Source organism: Camarhynchus parvulus, chromosome 1A, assembly GCF_901933205.1.
Source record: "Camarhynchus parvulus chromosome 1A, STF_HiC, whole genome shotgun sequence".
Lineage (NCBI taxonomy): Eukaryota > Metazoa > Chordata > Aves > Passeriformes > Thraupidae > Camarhynchus > Camarhynchus parvulus.
In genome coordinates this window covers 2512877-2528739 of record NC_044586.1, presented here as the reverse complement: position 1 = coordinate 2528739, position 15863 = coordinate 2512877, and the positions used below count along the sequence as shown (strand labels likewise).

At 38.0% G+C, this 15863-nt stretch overlaps 1 protein-coding gene across 1 annotated transcript in view; it reads left to right on the top strand.

Moving 5' to 3' along the window:
• PIK3C2G (phosphatidylinositol-4-phosphate 3-kinase catalytic subunit type 2 gamma) overlaps positions 1–15863 on the top strand; it is a 189696-nt gene that overhangs the window by 28920 nt on the left and 144913 nt on the right. Inside the window, exons 8-9 of the mRNA XM_030960249.1 lie at positions 2016–2132; positions 8418–8451. Of these exons, the coding sequence (XP_030816109.1) occupies positions 2016–2132; positions 8418–8451 (151 nt within the window). The remainder of the gene's footprint in view (positions 1–2015; positions 2133–8417; positions 8452–15863) is intronic.

Genomic DNA, 15863 nt, shown 5'->3' with positions numbered 1-15863 from the left:
CTCCATCTTCCCTTCTTTGGGACAAAAATCCATGTCATGTATCTACACATAAAAAAAAAAACCACTTTACATGAAAAAAGAGAACTCTTTACATGATAATTTCCCAGCAGAGAAATAGTGTGGAAGAAGTCATCATGTGTAGTATTCAGTATCACATAATTTTATGTGCTTACTCTTTTTCATCTGCAATATGCTCCTTAGAAATAGCAACCATAAAAATAAAGTGTATGGTAAAGTAGCTTCTATAAATATTAATACTTTGATAGTTTATCTCTAAAGAGAATAGCATATTAAACAGAAATTGATACATTCCTCAAGACACCAATTCTCTTTATGGAATAGCATTTATATGTACATACAAAAATACATAAACTGTGGGTGGGTTTGGGTTTTAGGTTTTGTTTTTATTTTTCTCCATTCAGAGAGCTGTTTCTCTATTTAAGGGTTACTTTTGTGTATGTCTATTGCTTGTTACTGCTCAGAAATTACCCTGCAGAGCTGTATTTATAGGCACAAAATTCCTTCTTCCAATACTACATCTCTGCTTGTGAAGAAGTAAAATGCTAAATTAAAATTTATTTAAATCAAATGCAAAAATGGAATGATATTTTATATTAATTAAGAACGCTATATAGCAATTTATATATATATATATACACATATACTCACTTATTTCTTCAAGAAATCAGAGTAAACCAGCATTGGTAATGTTTTGGGGTTGTCAGGGTTACACATAGCAAAACCATACCGCTGAGCCCAAATCACCTTCAGCCCAAAAGGGAGTCTAAAATTCTCAAGAGATCACAGTCAGCCTTTTCCCTCTAGAACCTGTAGTATGAAAAGGTGTTTCTGTCCTTAATTGCTAAAAAAAACCCCAACAACTTATGTTTAAAAGAATCTGACCACCAGATATTTGTGGATATTTCGTGTAATTCATATCTGCTTCGAGCAGAACTAAAGCAGGAAATGTGCAATTAGTAAGCTCAATATATATTTATATTTATTTGTAGCAGTGACAGGTGTTACCCTTCTCAGTACAGTCTCTGCATAGACCTAAGTCTGAAAACAGAAAGTTCATCTTGGTACAATTTTTATTTTTCAGGCATGAGATGCCTGAGTTAGAGAAATGGGTTCATGGGTACATCCACGTGCTATAGTGCACTAAAAGGAACATTTATCAGTACAGAAGCATGGAGAATATTTGTAGGAGAGCTTCTGCTTGTTCAGAGAATGTATTTTAAGGTTTAATGAAGTGATATAACCATGCAGAAAGCCCATGAATTTGTATTTATTTATTTATTTTCCTGAACATAGAGTACTTCATATTGTGTTTTCCTTCCTTTGTGGATCCAACTATTTTTTTTTTAGTTCCCCAAAGTATTTCATCTTGAAACTTTTTTTTCCATATGGCAATATTAAAATATCTAAATTTGGCAATATTAAAATATCTAAATTTACAATCAATAAGATTCCATAGTTTTAACTAAATATATAATTTTACAGAAAGCTGGTTGCAAAAGTACTCAGTCCACAGGTGTCAGATTATGCAGCCTCCCACACTGTACCTATTTTTAGGAGGAATGTGGCTGTTTTCCAACTCTGGCAGAAATGGCTAGGAGACAGTAGTGAGGATAAATTCACAGAATTACAGAATGCTCATGAATCACTTGGCTTCAGGTCTCCTATGAAGTTTCTTTACAGTGCTTCCACACAGCTGGAGTTCATCCAAACCAAGATTTTCTCCTAAAGTCCTTGATACCAAATTTGTTGTGGTTCTGACCAGCATACATTTTGTGGGAAATAATTGGACTTCAACAGAAATGTCACTGTCCTTAGGAAAATATTGGCCTGTGGTGATTTCAGTGTAGCCAGACTAAACCATGATGTCTCAATTCTGCTTGAGAGGGTAGGATTTCCTACCCCTCACTGCCATGAAGGTTATGGTCAGGTGTTTCTGGGAAATGCTGTGTATCTGTTGCTTCCTTTTTTTCTCCCTATTTCTCTCTTATCAACAGAATAACGTTGATAATGTGATTGAGGCAGCTAAAGCCATCTGCGGTGTCCTGTGTTTTGTGGAAACCAGAGACATCACTGATGCAGTCTGGAAACTCCGTGCTTTGGGAAGAGCACAGGTAAAATATACATATTCATGACCTGTTTTTCTCTTTAAAACTGGAACTTGAATGGGTATCAGTCTTTTTTTGATTGATCAAGTCCATTTTTCTGTCTCACTACATTTTACTGTCTTGTTTTCCCTTTGACATGCGTTGGGTAGAGGCGCTGTAAAAAAAAAAAGAGTGTTGACCATGTGTGATGTGATACAGGACCAACAGAAGATTTGCCATGTGTTTAACTTGAACTGATATTCTCCTCCAGCTCTTTCTTGTTCCTACTCAATGTAGAAAAGTGTTTGCCACATCACCTATTTACCATTTATCATGTGATTTCAGAGTATTCGATTTGCAGATATTTAGTATAGGTTGTCAATAATTTTTTTTAAAACTTCCAAAAATGTCATTTAAATAGTGGTTTTTTTTCAGATTGAAATGTCCCTGCTGTTTATGTAAAAGAGTACCAGCATCATAGTGTTGATTTTAGCTGAAATACTCTTAAAACAATGAAATGGGTTTTTCAGGGGTTTCTGTATAATTGTGAACTGTGACTTTGGAGGGCAGTATCCCTTCTCAGTTTGGTCATCAGCTGCTTTGATATGACCTTAGAAAAGTCACGGCGACCTGATTGGTAGAAGTTCTGAGCACCCAAAAGCTCTTTGGAAGTCAGCATCTTGGAGATACAGGTGCTCAGCAAATCTGAAAATCAAGCCATTATTCACTTGGATTTACTCTGGTCTAACTGTGAGTCATGAGAATTTTTTCACACCCTAAGGAAATTCCCTCTTCACACTTAAAAAAAAAGTTACTGAGCAGTTCTCTTCTGTCTTTGCATGGTCTCTTGTCATTCTTTCTCACAGCAAATACTATTTAGGAAAACATGCCAGACTCTATGTGATGCTTGCATTCAGACCATTACCTGCCTCCTGCAAGACTTTTATCCTTTCCCTTTCCTGTTGGGTTTGATTTTGTTTTTTCCCATGGCTTGTGCTATATGTAAGAACACCCAAGACTGGAAAAACCAAGGCAGCTCTAGAGTTTTTGGTTTTTGCTCAGAGCTAACCAGCTGATTCACTTAAGTGGCTTTTCTTGCTTCCCTTCTAGTTCATGCTTCACTGCAAATCTTGCTTCTGTATTATCCTAAATCTTTTAATTTCTGCTTTGGCATCAATTATTAGAAATCGCTACTGGGGGTAAATTCCTGCATAAATGAGTCTGTGTTGGCACACATTTTATCTGCCATGATGTGGAGTCAAATGGAAATAAGAATGTCCATTTAAGAAAAGCTTTTCTTGGATATTAGAGGGTAAATACTGTAGAAAAATAGATAAAGGAAGTAACAAGGGATTCATATGATTTGCTTTTCAGTTAAAATCCAGATTCTCTTAAGAGGTGTCAGGATGATCACTGTCTTGTCCTTGAGACAAGAATTTTCCCAATCCAGAATGTTTCTTAAGAGATAGACAAAGAGCTGGGTCCAGTTAAAAGATAGAGAGGGAAGCAACAGAACTTTGTTTTAGAAAGGAATTAGAGCAGAAGAAATATATCAGGACTAATTTGATAAAAACATTTATTTTGAGGTAAGAAAAATCTAGAGTATTTTATCTTTTAGTGTTCAGGTCAGCCCTGTGAACCTAATGTGTAAACTACCTCTTATAACTGCATTATATATCCCTTGGTCCATTTGCAGCCCCATCTTCTCTGAATTTGAGCAGAGACATAGGTGCAGTGGTCAAAGAGACAAATCAGTTCCTATTAGTGGGGCTCACCCTAAGTCAGAAAACCCCACAAGCCATGCAGAATTACATAATGGGATAAAACCCTAAGAGTACAGGCCATCTTTTTCAAGTCTTAGTTTTTTTGTGGATGTTCACATTTTCTTCTGCTTGTCTTCAGAGTCATTGTCATGCAAATATTGCTTTTATTTTCTAGACTAATTGGCTATTAATAGGCAAATAATTAAATTATCACCTGATCTTGTTGTAGAAAGAAACAAAAAAAACTCTGCTCCAAATGTTTCCTGTTTGCTATTGCTCATTCTCCAGCATGTCAATGTCCAACTCCACCATATAGACTGTCTTTAATATTTACAGCTTCTCCTAAAGCAATTTCCACGTTCTTCCTCACATGGACGGAGCAATACACTTCCGTTTTCCTGTTCTACCTGTTCAGATTATCCTTTCAGAGCAAGGCACAGCTCTCGTTATCTCTGTGCAGTCTCCAACACAGCAGAGTGCTTGTCCTGGCTGGGATCTCCAGAGGCTGCAGCTGATAAGGAATGATGATAATGATACTGTTTGCTCATCTGTAATGAGCAAAATTATACTGTTCTACATAGCCTCTTCTGAATGTTGAAAAGATTGTCCTGATTGAACAGTCTTAAATATTTTTCTGTTCTAATATTCAATAAGAAGCTGCTTCACATTATGGGGATTTTTGAAGGAATTTTGAATGAGTTAGAGACAAGACCTCTGAGTTTTTAGATTATGTGGTTTATTTTCTTCTACATACGCAGGAAGGGTGAGCTTGGCTCACATCTTTACTGCATGGTTCAGAAAATCCAAGACCTTTAGTTACAAGACTTTTTAAGGATTTATTGACTAATAAAATACTGCTAACAAGGATATTTATGTTTTGACTTAATCCTTAAATATTTTGTTTTATGGACTCATGTTACAGTGTAAACTTTCTTAGCCAATCATATTATGACGCATAAACCTACAGTGCTGCATTCTAAACTCCTTGTTTACCTTTGTAACTATTTTTTCTGTATCTTAAACCCCAAAACTTTAAACTTTCTTCTTCTTAACGTGTCTCTGTTTTAAACTACATATCCACATTCTCGCTTCTAGCACCAAAGTTTGGAAGCCTCTTCTAAGGTCTAAAATTAAATCCTGTGCTTAATTCTGAGATTTGGCTTGCAGGCCCAAAGTTCTGAGAATTCTTTGCACTTTGGATTCTAACAACATATCTCTTGAAAACTACTGCCTAGATTGTCTTTCATGCTATAAAGTTTTCAGTTATTGAGGTTTTGTTCTCTTAAGGCTGCCTTTCAGGCTTGGTTAGCTGAGCTGGTTGTCTGTCTCTTGAAGCCTTCCTGTAAAAGCTGCCTGTGACCTTGAATACCACCCCTGTCCCTCTGACTCCTTCTGTGCTGAAGCAGACCTGACTAACAACTGACTTCAAACGCTGTTGCTGCTACTGCCTTTTCACTCCTTTGAGAAATACTGCTAGGACAGTCAATAGACCTCAGCAATCCACAAAAGGTTGGGCTTTGATTCCATAAAGAGCTTCATCTTTCTCAGCAGCTGAACTATAAATGTCATAAAAGCAGTCAAATATATTCCTGCATGTTTTGTAACTTGAGCACTGTCCCATTTCGTGAGCATAGTCATTACACATTATATGCAGCTACTGTATTTGCTGGGAAATGTCCCAGCGAAGGTAGGAATGATGGCTCTGACTCCATGTTCTCAAAAGGCTCATTTATTACTTTATAATACTGTCATATATTAAAAAATACTGTACTAAAGAATACAGAAAGGATACTTACTGAATGCTAAAAAGATAATAATGAAAACTCCTGACTCTTTCCCAACACAGAGTCCCAACACAGCTTGGCCCTGATTGGCTAATGAGTCAAACCAACTCACAGCAGAATCCAATGAAACAATCACCTGTGGGTAAACAATCTCCAAACACATTCTACGCATGAGCAAAACACATGAGAAGCAAATGAGATAAGAATTGTTTTCCTTTTTCTCTGAAGCTTCTCAGCTTCCCAGGAGAAAAATCCTGGGCAAAGGGATTTTTTCAGAGAATGTGAATGCCACGTACATCTGCCTCACATGTAGAATATAAATGTAACAAATCAGATTGCATCTCTATTTGTTAATATTTATGCAAAGAAAAATTGACCACTTTGCTTGTCTGTAGCAGCGTATGTAGTCAAAATTAGTATTCAGCAGCCAGTTATTCAATGGAGTACCAACCCCTCAAACCTCTTGTTGATTTTAACTCATATTGAATGGTAGGGTCATTTTTTATGTGAATTTTGGGTACTGAAAAAATTATTAAATGCAGCAATATTACTTTTACAATAATATTATAATATTTTGCCATATTACTTGAATTGTTTTAATTCTGTTCATCAGTGTGGTACCAAAATATTTTCTTAGGAGGAAGAGAGGCTTTTTTCAGATGAGCAGGTAAACTGCCCCCCAAATTAAGTGACATTTTTGAGGCTACCTGTTACATCTCAAGCACTGCAGCATTACACATCTGCTAAGGAAGAGGTGCCAGAAAAACATTCTAACTGCTTTTCCACATGATTTCCTGATCCTTTAGTGTAATATATTATGTGGTTTTCTATGGAATATTTTTTAACATGTCCATTTGGCACAAGTGCACATAAAGCCTCAGGGAAACCACTGCTTACTTCTTCCAGTGTAAATTACATAGGTTGCCAGTGTATGTTTGTTTATACCTATCTGTACATATGTGCTTTCCTACTTAAGAAAAAAAAAAAAGAGTGTGCTTCTGTTTAATTTGGTTTTCAAAAAACCCTAAAAAACCTGAAACAAAACAAAGAAACTTAGTTTCAATCTTCTGTCTTTAATTAAATTGTACTTATTGCCTCCTCAGTGCCAGTACTGTGCATTCCTGTACCGTGGTTAAGAGATTATGAAAGCAACTGGCACCAGTGCTGGTTTCTTCTTAACTGATTGCATCTCTTTGTAAATGTGATTATTTTAGTCTCTAACCAACCTAACCCTGGGATTTTCAAATCCATTCAGGGGAGGCTTTGGGCCTGATGCATACTTTAATGTTTTTCATCTCTCTTTTTTTTTTACCATTTCTTTCTTACAGCAGCTCACAAAATGTCATAGGAGAGCAAATCCTGCCAGAACAGGCACTAATCCACTATATATTAAGCATGCTATACTATGTTGAAATTATAAGTACAGTGCCAAAAGGTTGTTTACTTTCCAAAATTTGAGGGAATTGAACAAAAGTCTCTGTTCCCATTTGTCTCGCTGCATTATGAAGATTGTGCAAACATAATTCTCAGCCTGGATGCTGCTTTTCTCCCCTCAAGTAAGCATTTGACTTCTGTTCATCTTCACCAGACAAATGCTGGCAGCTCCAAGCTGGGTGCCAGGGGGAGAATGTACATCCAACATCGTGTTTCTTCTGCCACCTCTGCATGCACTGTAATTTTTGGGAAGCATCATGCTGAATGCATATGTACTAACACGAAGCATTCTGAGCCCACCATAAAGGGATTAATGACTTTGAAAGGCAGAAAACCTTACAGGGATGTGGGTTCAAACAGTGCAAGCCAGAGGCCATACTGAAATGCAGAATTAACTTTGCAGTCTCCCTGGTCAAGATTTGCTCCTTATTTTTGTGTTGCTTTGTAGGTACAAGTCTGATCACAGACTCATATAATCATAGGGCGTGCTGAGTTGAAAGGGATCCACAAGGATCATCAAAGTCCAACTTCTATCCCTGCAGAGGACACCCCAAGAATCACGCCCTGTGCCTTCAAGTGTCATCCAAATGCTTCCAGAGCTCTGTCAGGCTTGGGGCTGTGGCCCTGGAGAGCCTGTTCAGTGCCCAACCAGCCTCTGGGTGAAAAAGCTTTTCCTGATATCCACTTAACCTCCCCTGACACAGCTTCATGTCATTCCCCTGGGTCCTGTCACTGATGACCAGGACAAGACATCAGTGCCTGTCATTTGCCCTCATGAGGAAGCTGGAGAGCACTTTGGGGTCTCCCCTCACTCAATATTTCCCTTTGGCCACCTCGGGTCAGCTGCCTGCTCAAAGGCCCTTAAAGAGCACAGCTATTTTCAGTGATCTGGCACAGGAGCAGGTGAAATGGAGGCCACTTGAGTGGAGCCATGCAGCTCCTCACCTTTGAAAGGATGCCAAGACCCTGCCCTTAGGGCTTCACATCTGATTGTGTAAGGCTTGCAAAGGGGTGGAGAGGGAATTCTTCTCTCTGTTGTACCACTGTGGAGGCTGAGAACGTGTGAGCACATTTGATGAGTGCTTCTTAGTACTTTGACTTGCACAAATACTGACAGAAATCAGGTCTGAGTCGCTTGGCTGAGGTGGTAGAGGAAGCAGGTCCTGGTGCTCTGAATCCCAGTCATGTCTTGTGTCATCATAACATAAAGATAAATCTAAATCCTTTCCCCTTCCCATTGTATTTTCTACTCCTACAGCCATTAGAACTTCTACCCAGTCTTTTCTGAAGTGACTGATTATTTTTTTTCCTCTCTGTTTTTGTCTTGATAGAATTTTCTTCAAAGTGTGGAAACACCAGGCAAAGGTAGAGTGATTTTTTTTGGTTTTTTTTAAAGTATGTTAATTCAAGGTGTATCATCAAAAAACACGTTTTGCTATTTGTTTGTTTTACTAATCTGTTTGAGTGTGCATATTGCAGATGTTCACATGTTGAGGTGTATTATAAGGTAATTTTGATAAGTTGAAATTGAAGTGATCTAAAAGTGTAAATAAAACAGCATTTCCACAAAATAATCTGGAGACTCAAATATGGAGAATAAATAGCAGAGTGAAAGAACTGAGTTCAGGTCATGGTGATCATGGTAGTTTTCTTTAATCACAACTTTCCATGTTGAGAAAAGGGAAAATAATGAACTTCATGGAAGACTGAAAAATTATTTTTCTGTATGACTTTTCCACCTGACTCCAATAACTTTAATTCCTCCCTTTGAGAGCTTTAGTTCTTTGTGATCTTCTGCTGCATAAACAGTGTCTTATCTAATGATAGACTGTTATAAGAAGAGGACATTAATTAACAGTAATAGACAAAATTATAAACCCTGCCTTTTGAAACTCTCACTGGCTCAGGGGTGCCCAGCTCTGTCAGCACCTCTCAGGCCAAGGCATGAGGAGGAGTCTGTTCTGTCAGGGGGTGGATTCCAGGAGGGAACAGCCTCATCAGGTGCTGCTCTACCCCTCTGTGGCTGCCCAAATGCAGCTGGGGATGCTGCATGGGTACCATCCAAGGGCCCTCCCTGCAGCTGAGCATTGAGGTGGGCTGTGGAAGCAATTTGTTTCTCTCCATTTTGTTTGAGGAAAAAATGGCCTCTGATACGCTCTTTTCCTCTGTTTGCTTTTCTCAACTGCAGTGTGCTCAGAGAGGCAAAAAAGGTGAATCAGCTGCAATGATTTCAGCAGTCTTTCAAACATACAGTTGTTTCAAATGCTGGTTTCCAAATGCCAGGCTTGTTCTCTGTATTATTCAACTTCATGAACAGCAGAGAAGGGAAGCAGCAATTCAATTTGTATGATGCCAGGAGAAGCTAGGCAGCTGGAGGGCCAGGAACATGCAGGTGCAGAAGGGAAAAGAAGGTAAATTCAGTTTGTGGGACTCTTCTTTCTTGCATATATTCTTTTTTCCCATGCGTTTTTTTAACACCCTCAATGGCAGCTAATTGCTCATGTTAAAAACAATCAATAGTTCCTAATAAAGATCTACCTGAGAAACATCTTCCTCCACACACTGTTCAGAAAATGTAATTGGAATGGATTTAAAACACACCTCCAATTACAGGTATTTCCAAATTTGAACTTCATTGAATCAGCAGCTCTCTCAAGGAAAATCTCATTCATTGACTAACAGTGAAGGAATCAGTGTTTACTCCCTACTTCTCTGTACCTTTATTTATGCCAGGAAATCTTCAACTGTGAAGATTTCTCTGTTTGCTTTTGGCACACCCTAATTTCATAAGGATTGCAGAATCCTTTTGGTAGTGTAAGATTAGAAACTGCAGTTTACTGATAGCAAGTCAGAACTTGCCAGGCCATTAGTCATTCTGTGGAGAAACCTGCATTCAAATTTGTCCAAGGTAACCAAATTTCCATTTCATGTATGTTTTGACATGCTACATGCCTTAGAGCTGCACCTAATAATAAACTAAATAGACTAAAAGTCAGTAAAATATTTAAAGTTAGGCTAATGAGCTAGCATGTCAAAGCTGGTGTTAAGAACATGTCTGAAAAAAACCAAATGTGAGTGCAATGACCAAATCTGATCTGCAGGAACCTAGGGCTGAACTCCCAGATGTGCGGAAAAACCATATTACATCTTCTCTTTTGGGCATCACAAGTTTTCTTTAGACCCTGTCTTCCCAGTGCTCACCTTCATGATGATGCCACTGATCTAGGGGCACTAACCTTGAAAGGAATCCAGATGATATTTTCACCTGCTGAAGCTAGAAGTAAAAGCCAAATAAGTGGTGAGTTGTAAGCTCCTGCCAAATTCACCTTTGTGTTTCCTTTTCCACCTCATTTACTTCCCACCCTTTTTTTGCTTCACTGTGCTTGGCAGTCTAGGATTGCAGGTGTGCAAAAATCTGCAAGCCTGTGACCCAGAATTAAAGGAAAATCATAGATTTGCTCAGTGTTGTTAAATCTTTCCAGATCTCTGGGAAGCTAAACCTCATGTGCTTTCCTTTCTCAAGCAGCACATTTGCAGATGAAGTTAGAATTGACAGCCAAGGAAGAAACAGACTGGATTTCCCATTTTTACTGTTCCTTTCTGTCCCTCATATGTATTCATGTTTATCTTGAAGAAAACAGGATCAAATTTTAACAGCAAGAGCACCAATCAGTTACTCCAACTAATAATTTGTTTCTTTTCCCCTTTTTTCCCCGAGAGATGATTATCACACTGAGTATCATAAAAGAGTTCTGTTTATCTCCATTATAGCTTCTCTCTACCACAAAAGAGAAAAAGATAAAAGATACTATTAAAATGAAAGCCTTACTTAAAAACTTGTTTAGAAACTGCCTTAATCTTACTCTTTAATAACAGATTGTTTGAGGTTTATTATTAGTCATTCACCATGGACTAAGCAAGTCAAAGACTGTGTTCAAAATATCTAGCCTTGATTTAGTGCTCCAGTAACTGCCTCTATGAACAGTGTTATCTCTGTAGAACAATTTATGCCACTGCTGTGAGTAAAGCAATACTTATCCACATTATGCTTAAGTCTAGATCATGGTCTTTTTCCTCTCTGTGAAGTCCTTAGAAGAATATATTCAAGTTTTAGTGCTCAAAATATTTTCTTTCTTGTTAAACGGGAGGAACTATAGGCATTTCTAGATATCAGTATCTTTCTACAGCATCAAGTGTTCACAGAAAATGAAGATTACTCATGTTAATGGAGATTTAGCATTGGAGTTTGCTGCAGTCCAGAGTGTGAGAAGGCTGCAGGCTGGTGCAGACCTGAGTCGGTGTGTGGCTCTCAAAAGCTGATGAATGAATGTTTTTTCCATGTCTACAGCCTCGCTGCTCAGGGCAGGGATTTCAGATCAGACATAATAAGCAGCTTTCAGAATTTGATCAGTAGTTCTCTGGGAGCCATCCAGAAGGTCTGGTATGCACCAGGAACTGATGATACTGACTTAACAGTATTTGCCAACTGAATTGCTGAAGTTATCTTTTAGAGTGAATGCAGGAATGTAACGCTTACAATACCTGTAATGTAGTCATCATTACATTTAGACTGTAAAGCTTCTCTGTGCTTGGGATTTGATATTTATTTCTAGACCTGATAATAGAAGCATTCACAACAGAAAGGCTTTCTATTTTTTAAAAAGGGGAGGAAAGGGGGAAAATTTTTTGTTGTTGTTTTGGTTTGGTTTTTTGTTAGAGTTTCCTTTGGAGCTGAAAAATTCTTTTTCTTCCTTTCTTAGCACAAACCCATTACATTTTTGTTTTGGGAAAAACTCTTTTTGTTTCACAATTTGGAAAAATCTTAAGGGATTTTTATTGATTTTGTTTCATTTTTTCTACATGTCTCCTTCATTATTTCCAAACCAGAGCACAGCTCCTCACCTCTAAGTTGTCGTTTTGTTATATCCTGATATATTGTCCCTATAGCCAGAGGCTTTTTAATCAAGAACAATTTTTAAACAACTAGAACCCCCCAATTCTGCACAAAAAGTAGGCAGAAGTTATCAAGGCATTATAAACCATATAGGAGCAGAGACATTTTTGATACCAGGATAGCAGGAGATTTTTAAGTTGCTTTCAAGGGATAATCCATAGAATTCTTCATCTTGTAGGAGAAAACAGTCCAGTAAATATTGGTGCTTGGAAGCTGCATCTGATCAGTATATGCATTACAGCCTTTTCATGTTTTGCCTCTTTCTTATCCCAATAGTGGCTGAATGAATGCTGCTTTGCATTTTACTTAAAGGTCAGGTGGGTTTCTTTTTTCTGTAGTTTTGGTTTTGGGTTTTGTGTGTGTGTGTCCTAAACTGTATTCAGGACCTTGCTCTTCTTTTTTTCTCCTCTGAAAATAAGCTGGAAAGGAAAAAACCTAAGCTCTACTTCTCAAAAGTATTTCTAATCCGTCAAAAGGGTCATAAGCCTTCATTCCAAATTCTGTTCAACCAGATTTTTGTCATGTTTTACCTGGAGAAACGTGTACAGGTCAGAGAGAGTGTTTAACATGTATTGAACTGACATCATCTGCTGGTGCAGTAACAGCAAGGTGCCTGCTCTATTGGAAGATCTGGCAATTAAATAATAGGGGAATTGTAATACTGGACTGAGAGGAAAAAGTGAGTTTCAGTGAGGAATAAGCTCCTATATTCCTTACTAAATCTTGAAAGTGCTTGCAGGTGTATTCACTAACCCTTTCAGGATTGTGAGGATTGTTCTGTTTCTCACTCCAGGTACAATTTATTCCTTCAGACTTTCTGCACAGGGGACAGGAATCTGTCAGAAATAAGCATATCTGGCAGCTGTGGTTAAAGTTCACTTCCCTGGTTTTCCTCTCATTTCTGCATGTCAGATTTCTCCTCACCTTCAGTGAAAAGGTGTTGGCAAATAATTTCACACCAGAAATAGATCACGAGGTTTGAGTTGTGAGATTATTAATCTTGGTCACAGTTCACTTTGCAATGTGGTCCTTTCATTGTCTCTTACATACTGGCTATGCCTGGGACACCTTTCTAGAAAACAGGTTTTGATACAGCTGAAACTCTGAATCTGCTGTAGGAGGTCCATGGCCTGTGCTTTGTAAATCAGTGAAGCGCCAGTCCTCTCTCAGCTGAGATTTATTAAAAGGCATAAAAAGCAGTAAAAGTTCTCTGGCTTCGTGAATGGGAGATATAATTTCAGCCTACCATATCCTATTCAGCAGCTCATTAAAATACAGTGAGAAAATGCTGACCAAGTTTTGTGAGTAATGGATGTTTACAGACTACCCAAGATGTTTCCCTCTAATTCAGTTAATTGCTACTGCTCCTAATGACTGAAGAATGGGGGTTGGAAAAGGGTTGGTTCCGGCACAGGAACCATAGACTGTTTTATAACTGAGAGCTAGCAAGAATAAGAAAATTAATGGTGAAAAAAATCCTGGACTTGCAGACCAGATCATACTTGGACATTTGCTTAAACCTGTGGAACTCTGTTCCTGAAAATATCTTCATTTTGTATGTTCTAATAATTAGATAAATAATGCTGAAGGCCATTTTTCTCCCTTGGCTGGCAGTGAAACAATTTCCCCCCAAGTGTTCCATTGCTGCCTTCACCCCTCACATGCTGTTAGAAAAATGTGTTTTGTTTGGTTTTGTCTGCTTGTCTGGTTTTTACACATCTGACATCAGTTTTGTGCCTCAGGTAACCCATGAAAATCATTTTTCTGCAAACAAGGTCAATGGGCAGGGCAACTTGGATGCAGTGATAGGCATCTTGAATCTTAATCTCTTCCTTGTCTGGCATATGTACATTTTCTGTTATGGAAAATACTCCATTGTGTATTTTCTCCTGACTTTATTATTTGGGAATCCTTTGCTCACAGAGTATTCCTTTCTATGTGTGGATTAGCTGAGACAGAATATATTACTTCTTGCTCTGGAGACAAAATCTGAAATATTGCTTTACCACCTAGAATATAGATTGTGTTAAAACCGTACATTTTCAGGGACTCTGAACTAACTTTTACGCTCTTTTGGAGAAAACATTGAGAAAGTTCTGTTCAGATATCATTGACTTCAACAGGCCAATTTTCATAAATAAGCGGTTTGCTATTACACTACATTTGCCTGTCAACCACTTGGAACAGATTGGAAGCAAGGAATCTCCTAAGGAGCTGTTGGTCCTTAATGAAAAAATAGTGTGGTACTTTTCAGATGAAATGCTGGTTCAAATAACAGCCAGCTGATGTCCTCTTCTGGACCTCTTAAAAAGGTTCCATGTGTATCACTGTGGGCAAGTTCTTGGAATGTAAAAATTCAGTGCAAATTTAAACATTTAGTTTGCAGTTACTAAGTGATTGCACATCTGGGAATGAGAATTAAATGGTGTTCTAGGAGAAAAAATCACTAGAGAGAAAGATTTTTTCAAAACTATTGTGGTGAAGGATGATAAATGGTGAAAATGCTAAAGAGGATAAATAACAAAGGCAATTAAAGCCAAATGGTAGACAGAGAGAGTAAGAGGACTGAGTTTTTTAGCCTGTTGATCTCTAAAATGATTCAGTTTTCATATGTGGAAGATGATTACGTTACAAGGTGTAGTACTCTAGCCAGTCCTTCACATATGCAATAATTTACTGTCAGTATTTTCAGCAGCAAACCTCATCATGTGTCAAACTATTTCAGTTTTATGTGTATTTCTATTGTTACATAATTAAAATTTGTCTATTATGAAATGAAGAGAAATTATTTCTTGCACTGTTTGCAATGCATTTTGTGACTCAATAGTTCTGGATAGTTGCTGGTTTAAAGGCAAAAGGGTATCAAAGGAGGAGAATAAAATTCCTGACTGAGGATAGGGGTTTTTTTGGAAATATTTCTATCAGAAAACTGGGATAGGTAAGTGCAGTAAATGGTGTTATCTGTATCTGAGGTTGGGCAGGACTGCTACACCTATTCCAAGGATAAAAAGCTAATAGTTATCTCAGGCTTCCTATTGCTGGGTTGTTTCTTCTTTTTCTTTTTTCTTTCGATAGACACTATGAGCTGATAGATGGCTGCTGACTTCAGTGGCCAGACAAGTCCAGGGAATATTTCGAGAGATGTTAACAGATGGTGAGACTGTGTTCTTGATCATGTAGAAAAATGTGAGTTAGAAGGGTAAAAAAAAGGAGAATTTGGTGTTTTCCGCTTGGAAGACAAATCAGCCTGCTCTTGGAACAATGTAATATACTCTGACACTTTCTCTCTCAGCCTAGCCCGTGCTTGAGAAATGAGTGCTCTTAACTGCTCTCTTCTCTTGATGGAGGCTGCCAGGACTGGGGGTTTGAGTTTACACTGGCAATCAGGCAACCCCAAGCTGCTCCAAAACCAGAGAGGGAGGATGGATAAAAGCCAAGGATTGCAGAAAAGAAAAAAAAAGAGAAAAGAGTACTGCAGAGCTGAAGCCAGAGGGAATGACATAAATACATAAATACAAGCGTGGTATAAATTAGGATACAGCCTGCACTTCATACCTATTTGTATAGATATGTATTTCAGTGTCCATTTTTGTGTAATATTATCACCAACGCATGACCACCTGAATGCTGAGTTTTTCTGATTGTGGCTGCTGTTTTATATGTTTTATTAATTGTTTGCCTACAGTTGCAACAGCTTTATAGTCTTAAAATTTAACCAGTGCCTTTTCTCCCTTCTACTGCTGCCGTGCAAGTTCCCTTGAAGTAAGTAGCTACTTAGCTGCTGAAGTGACAAAATACCTACTTGATAAAAATCCTTCCAGCA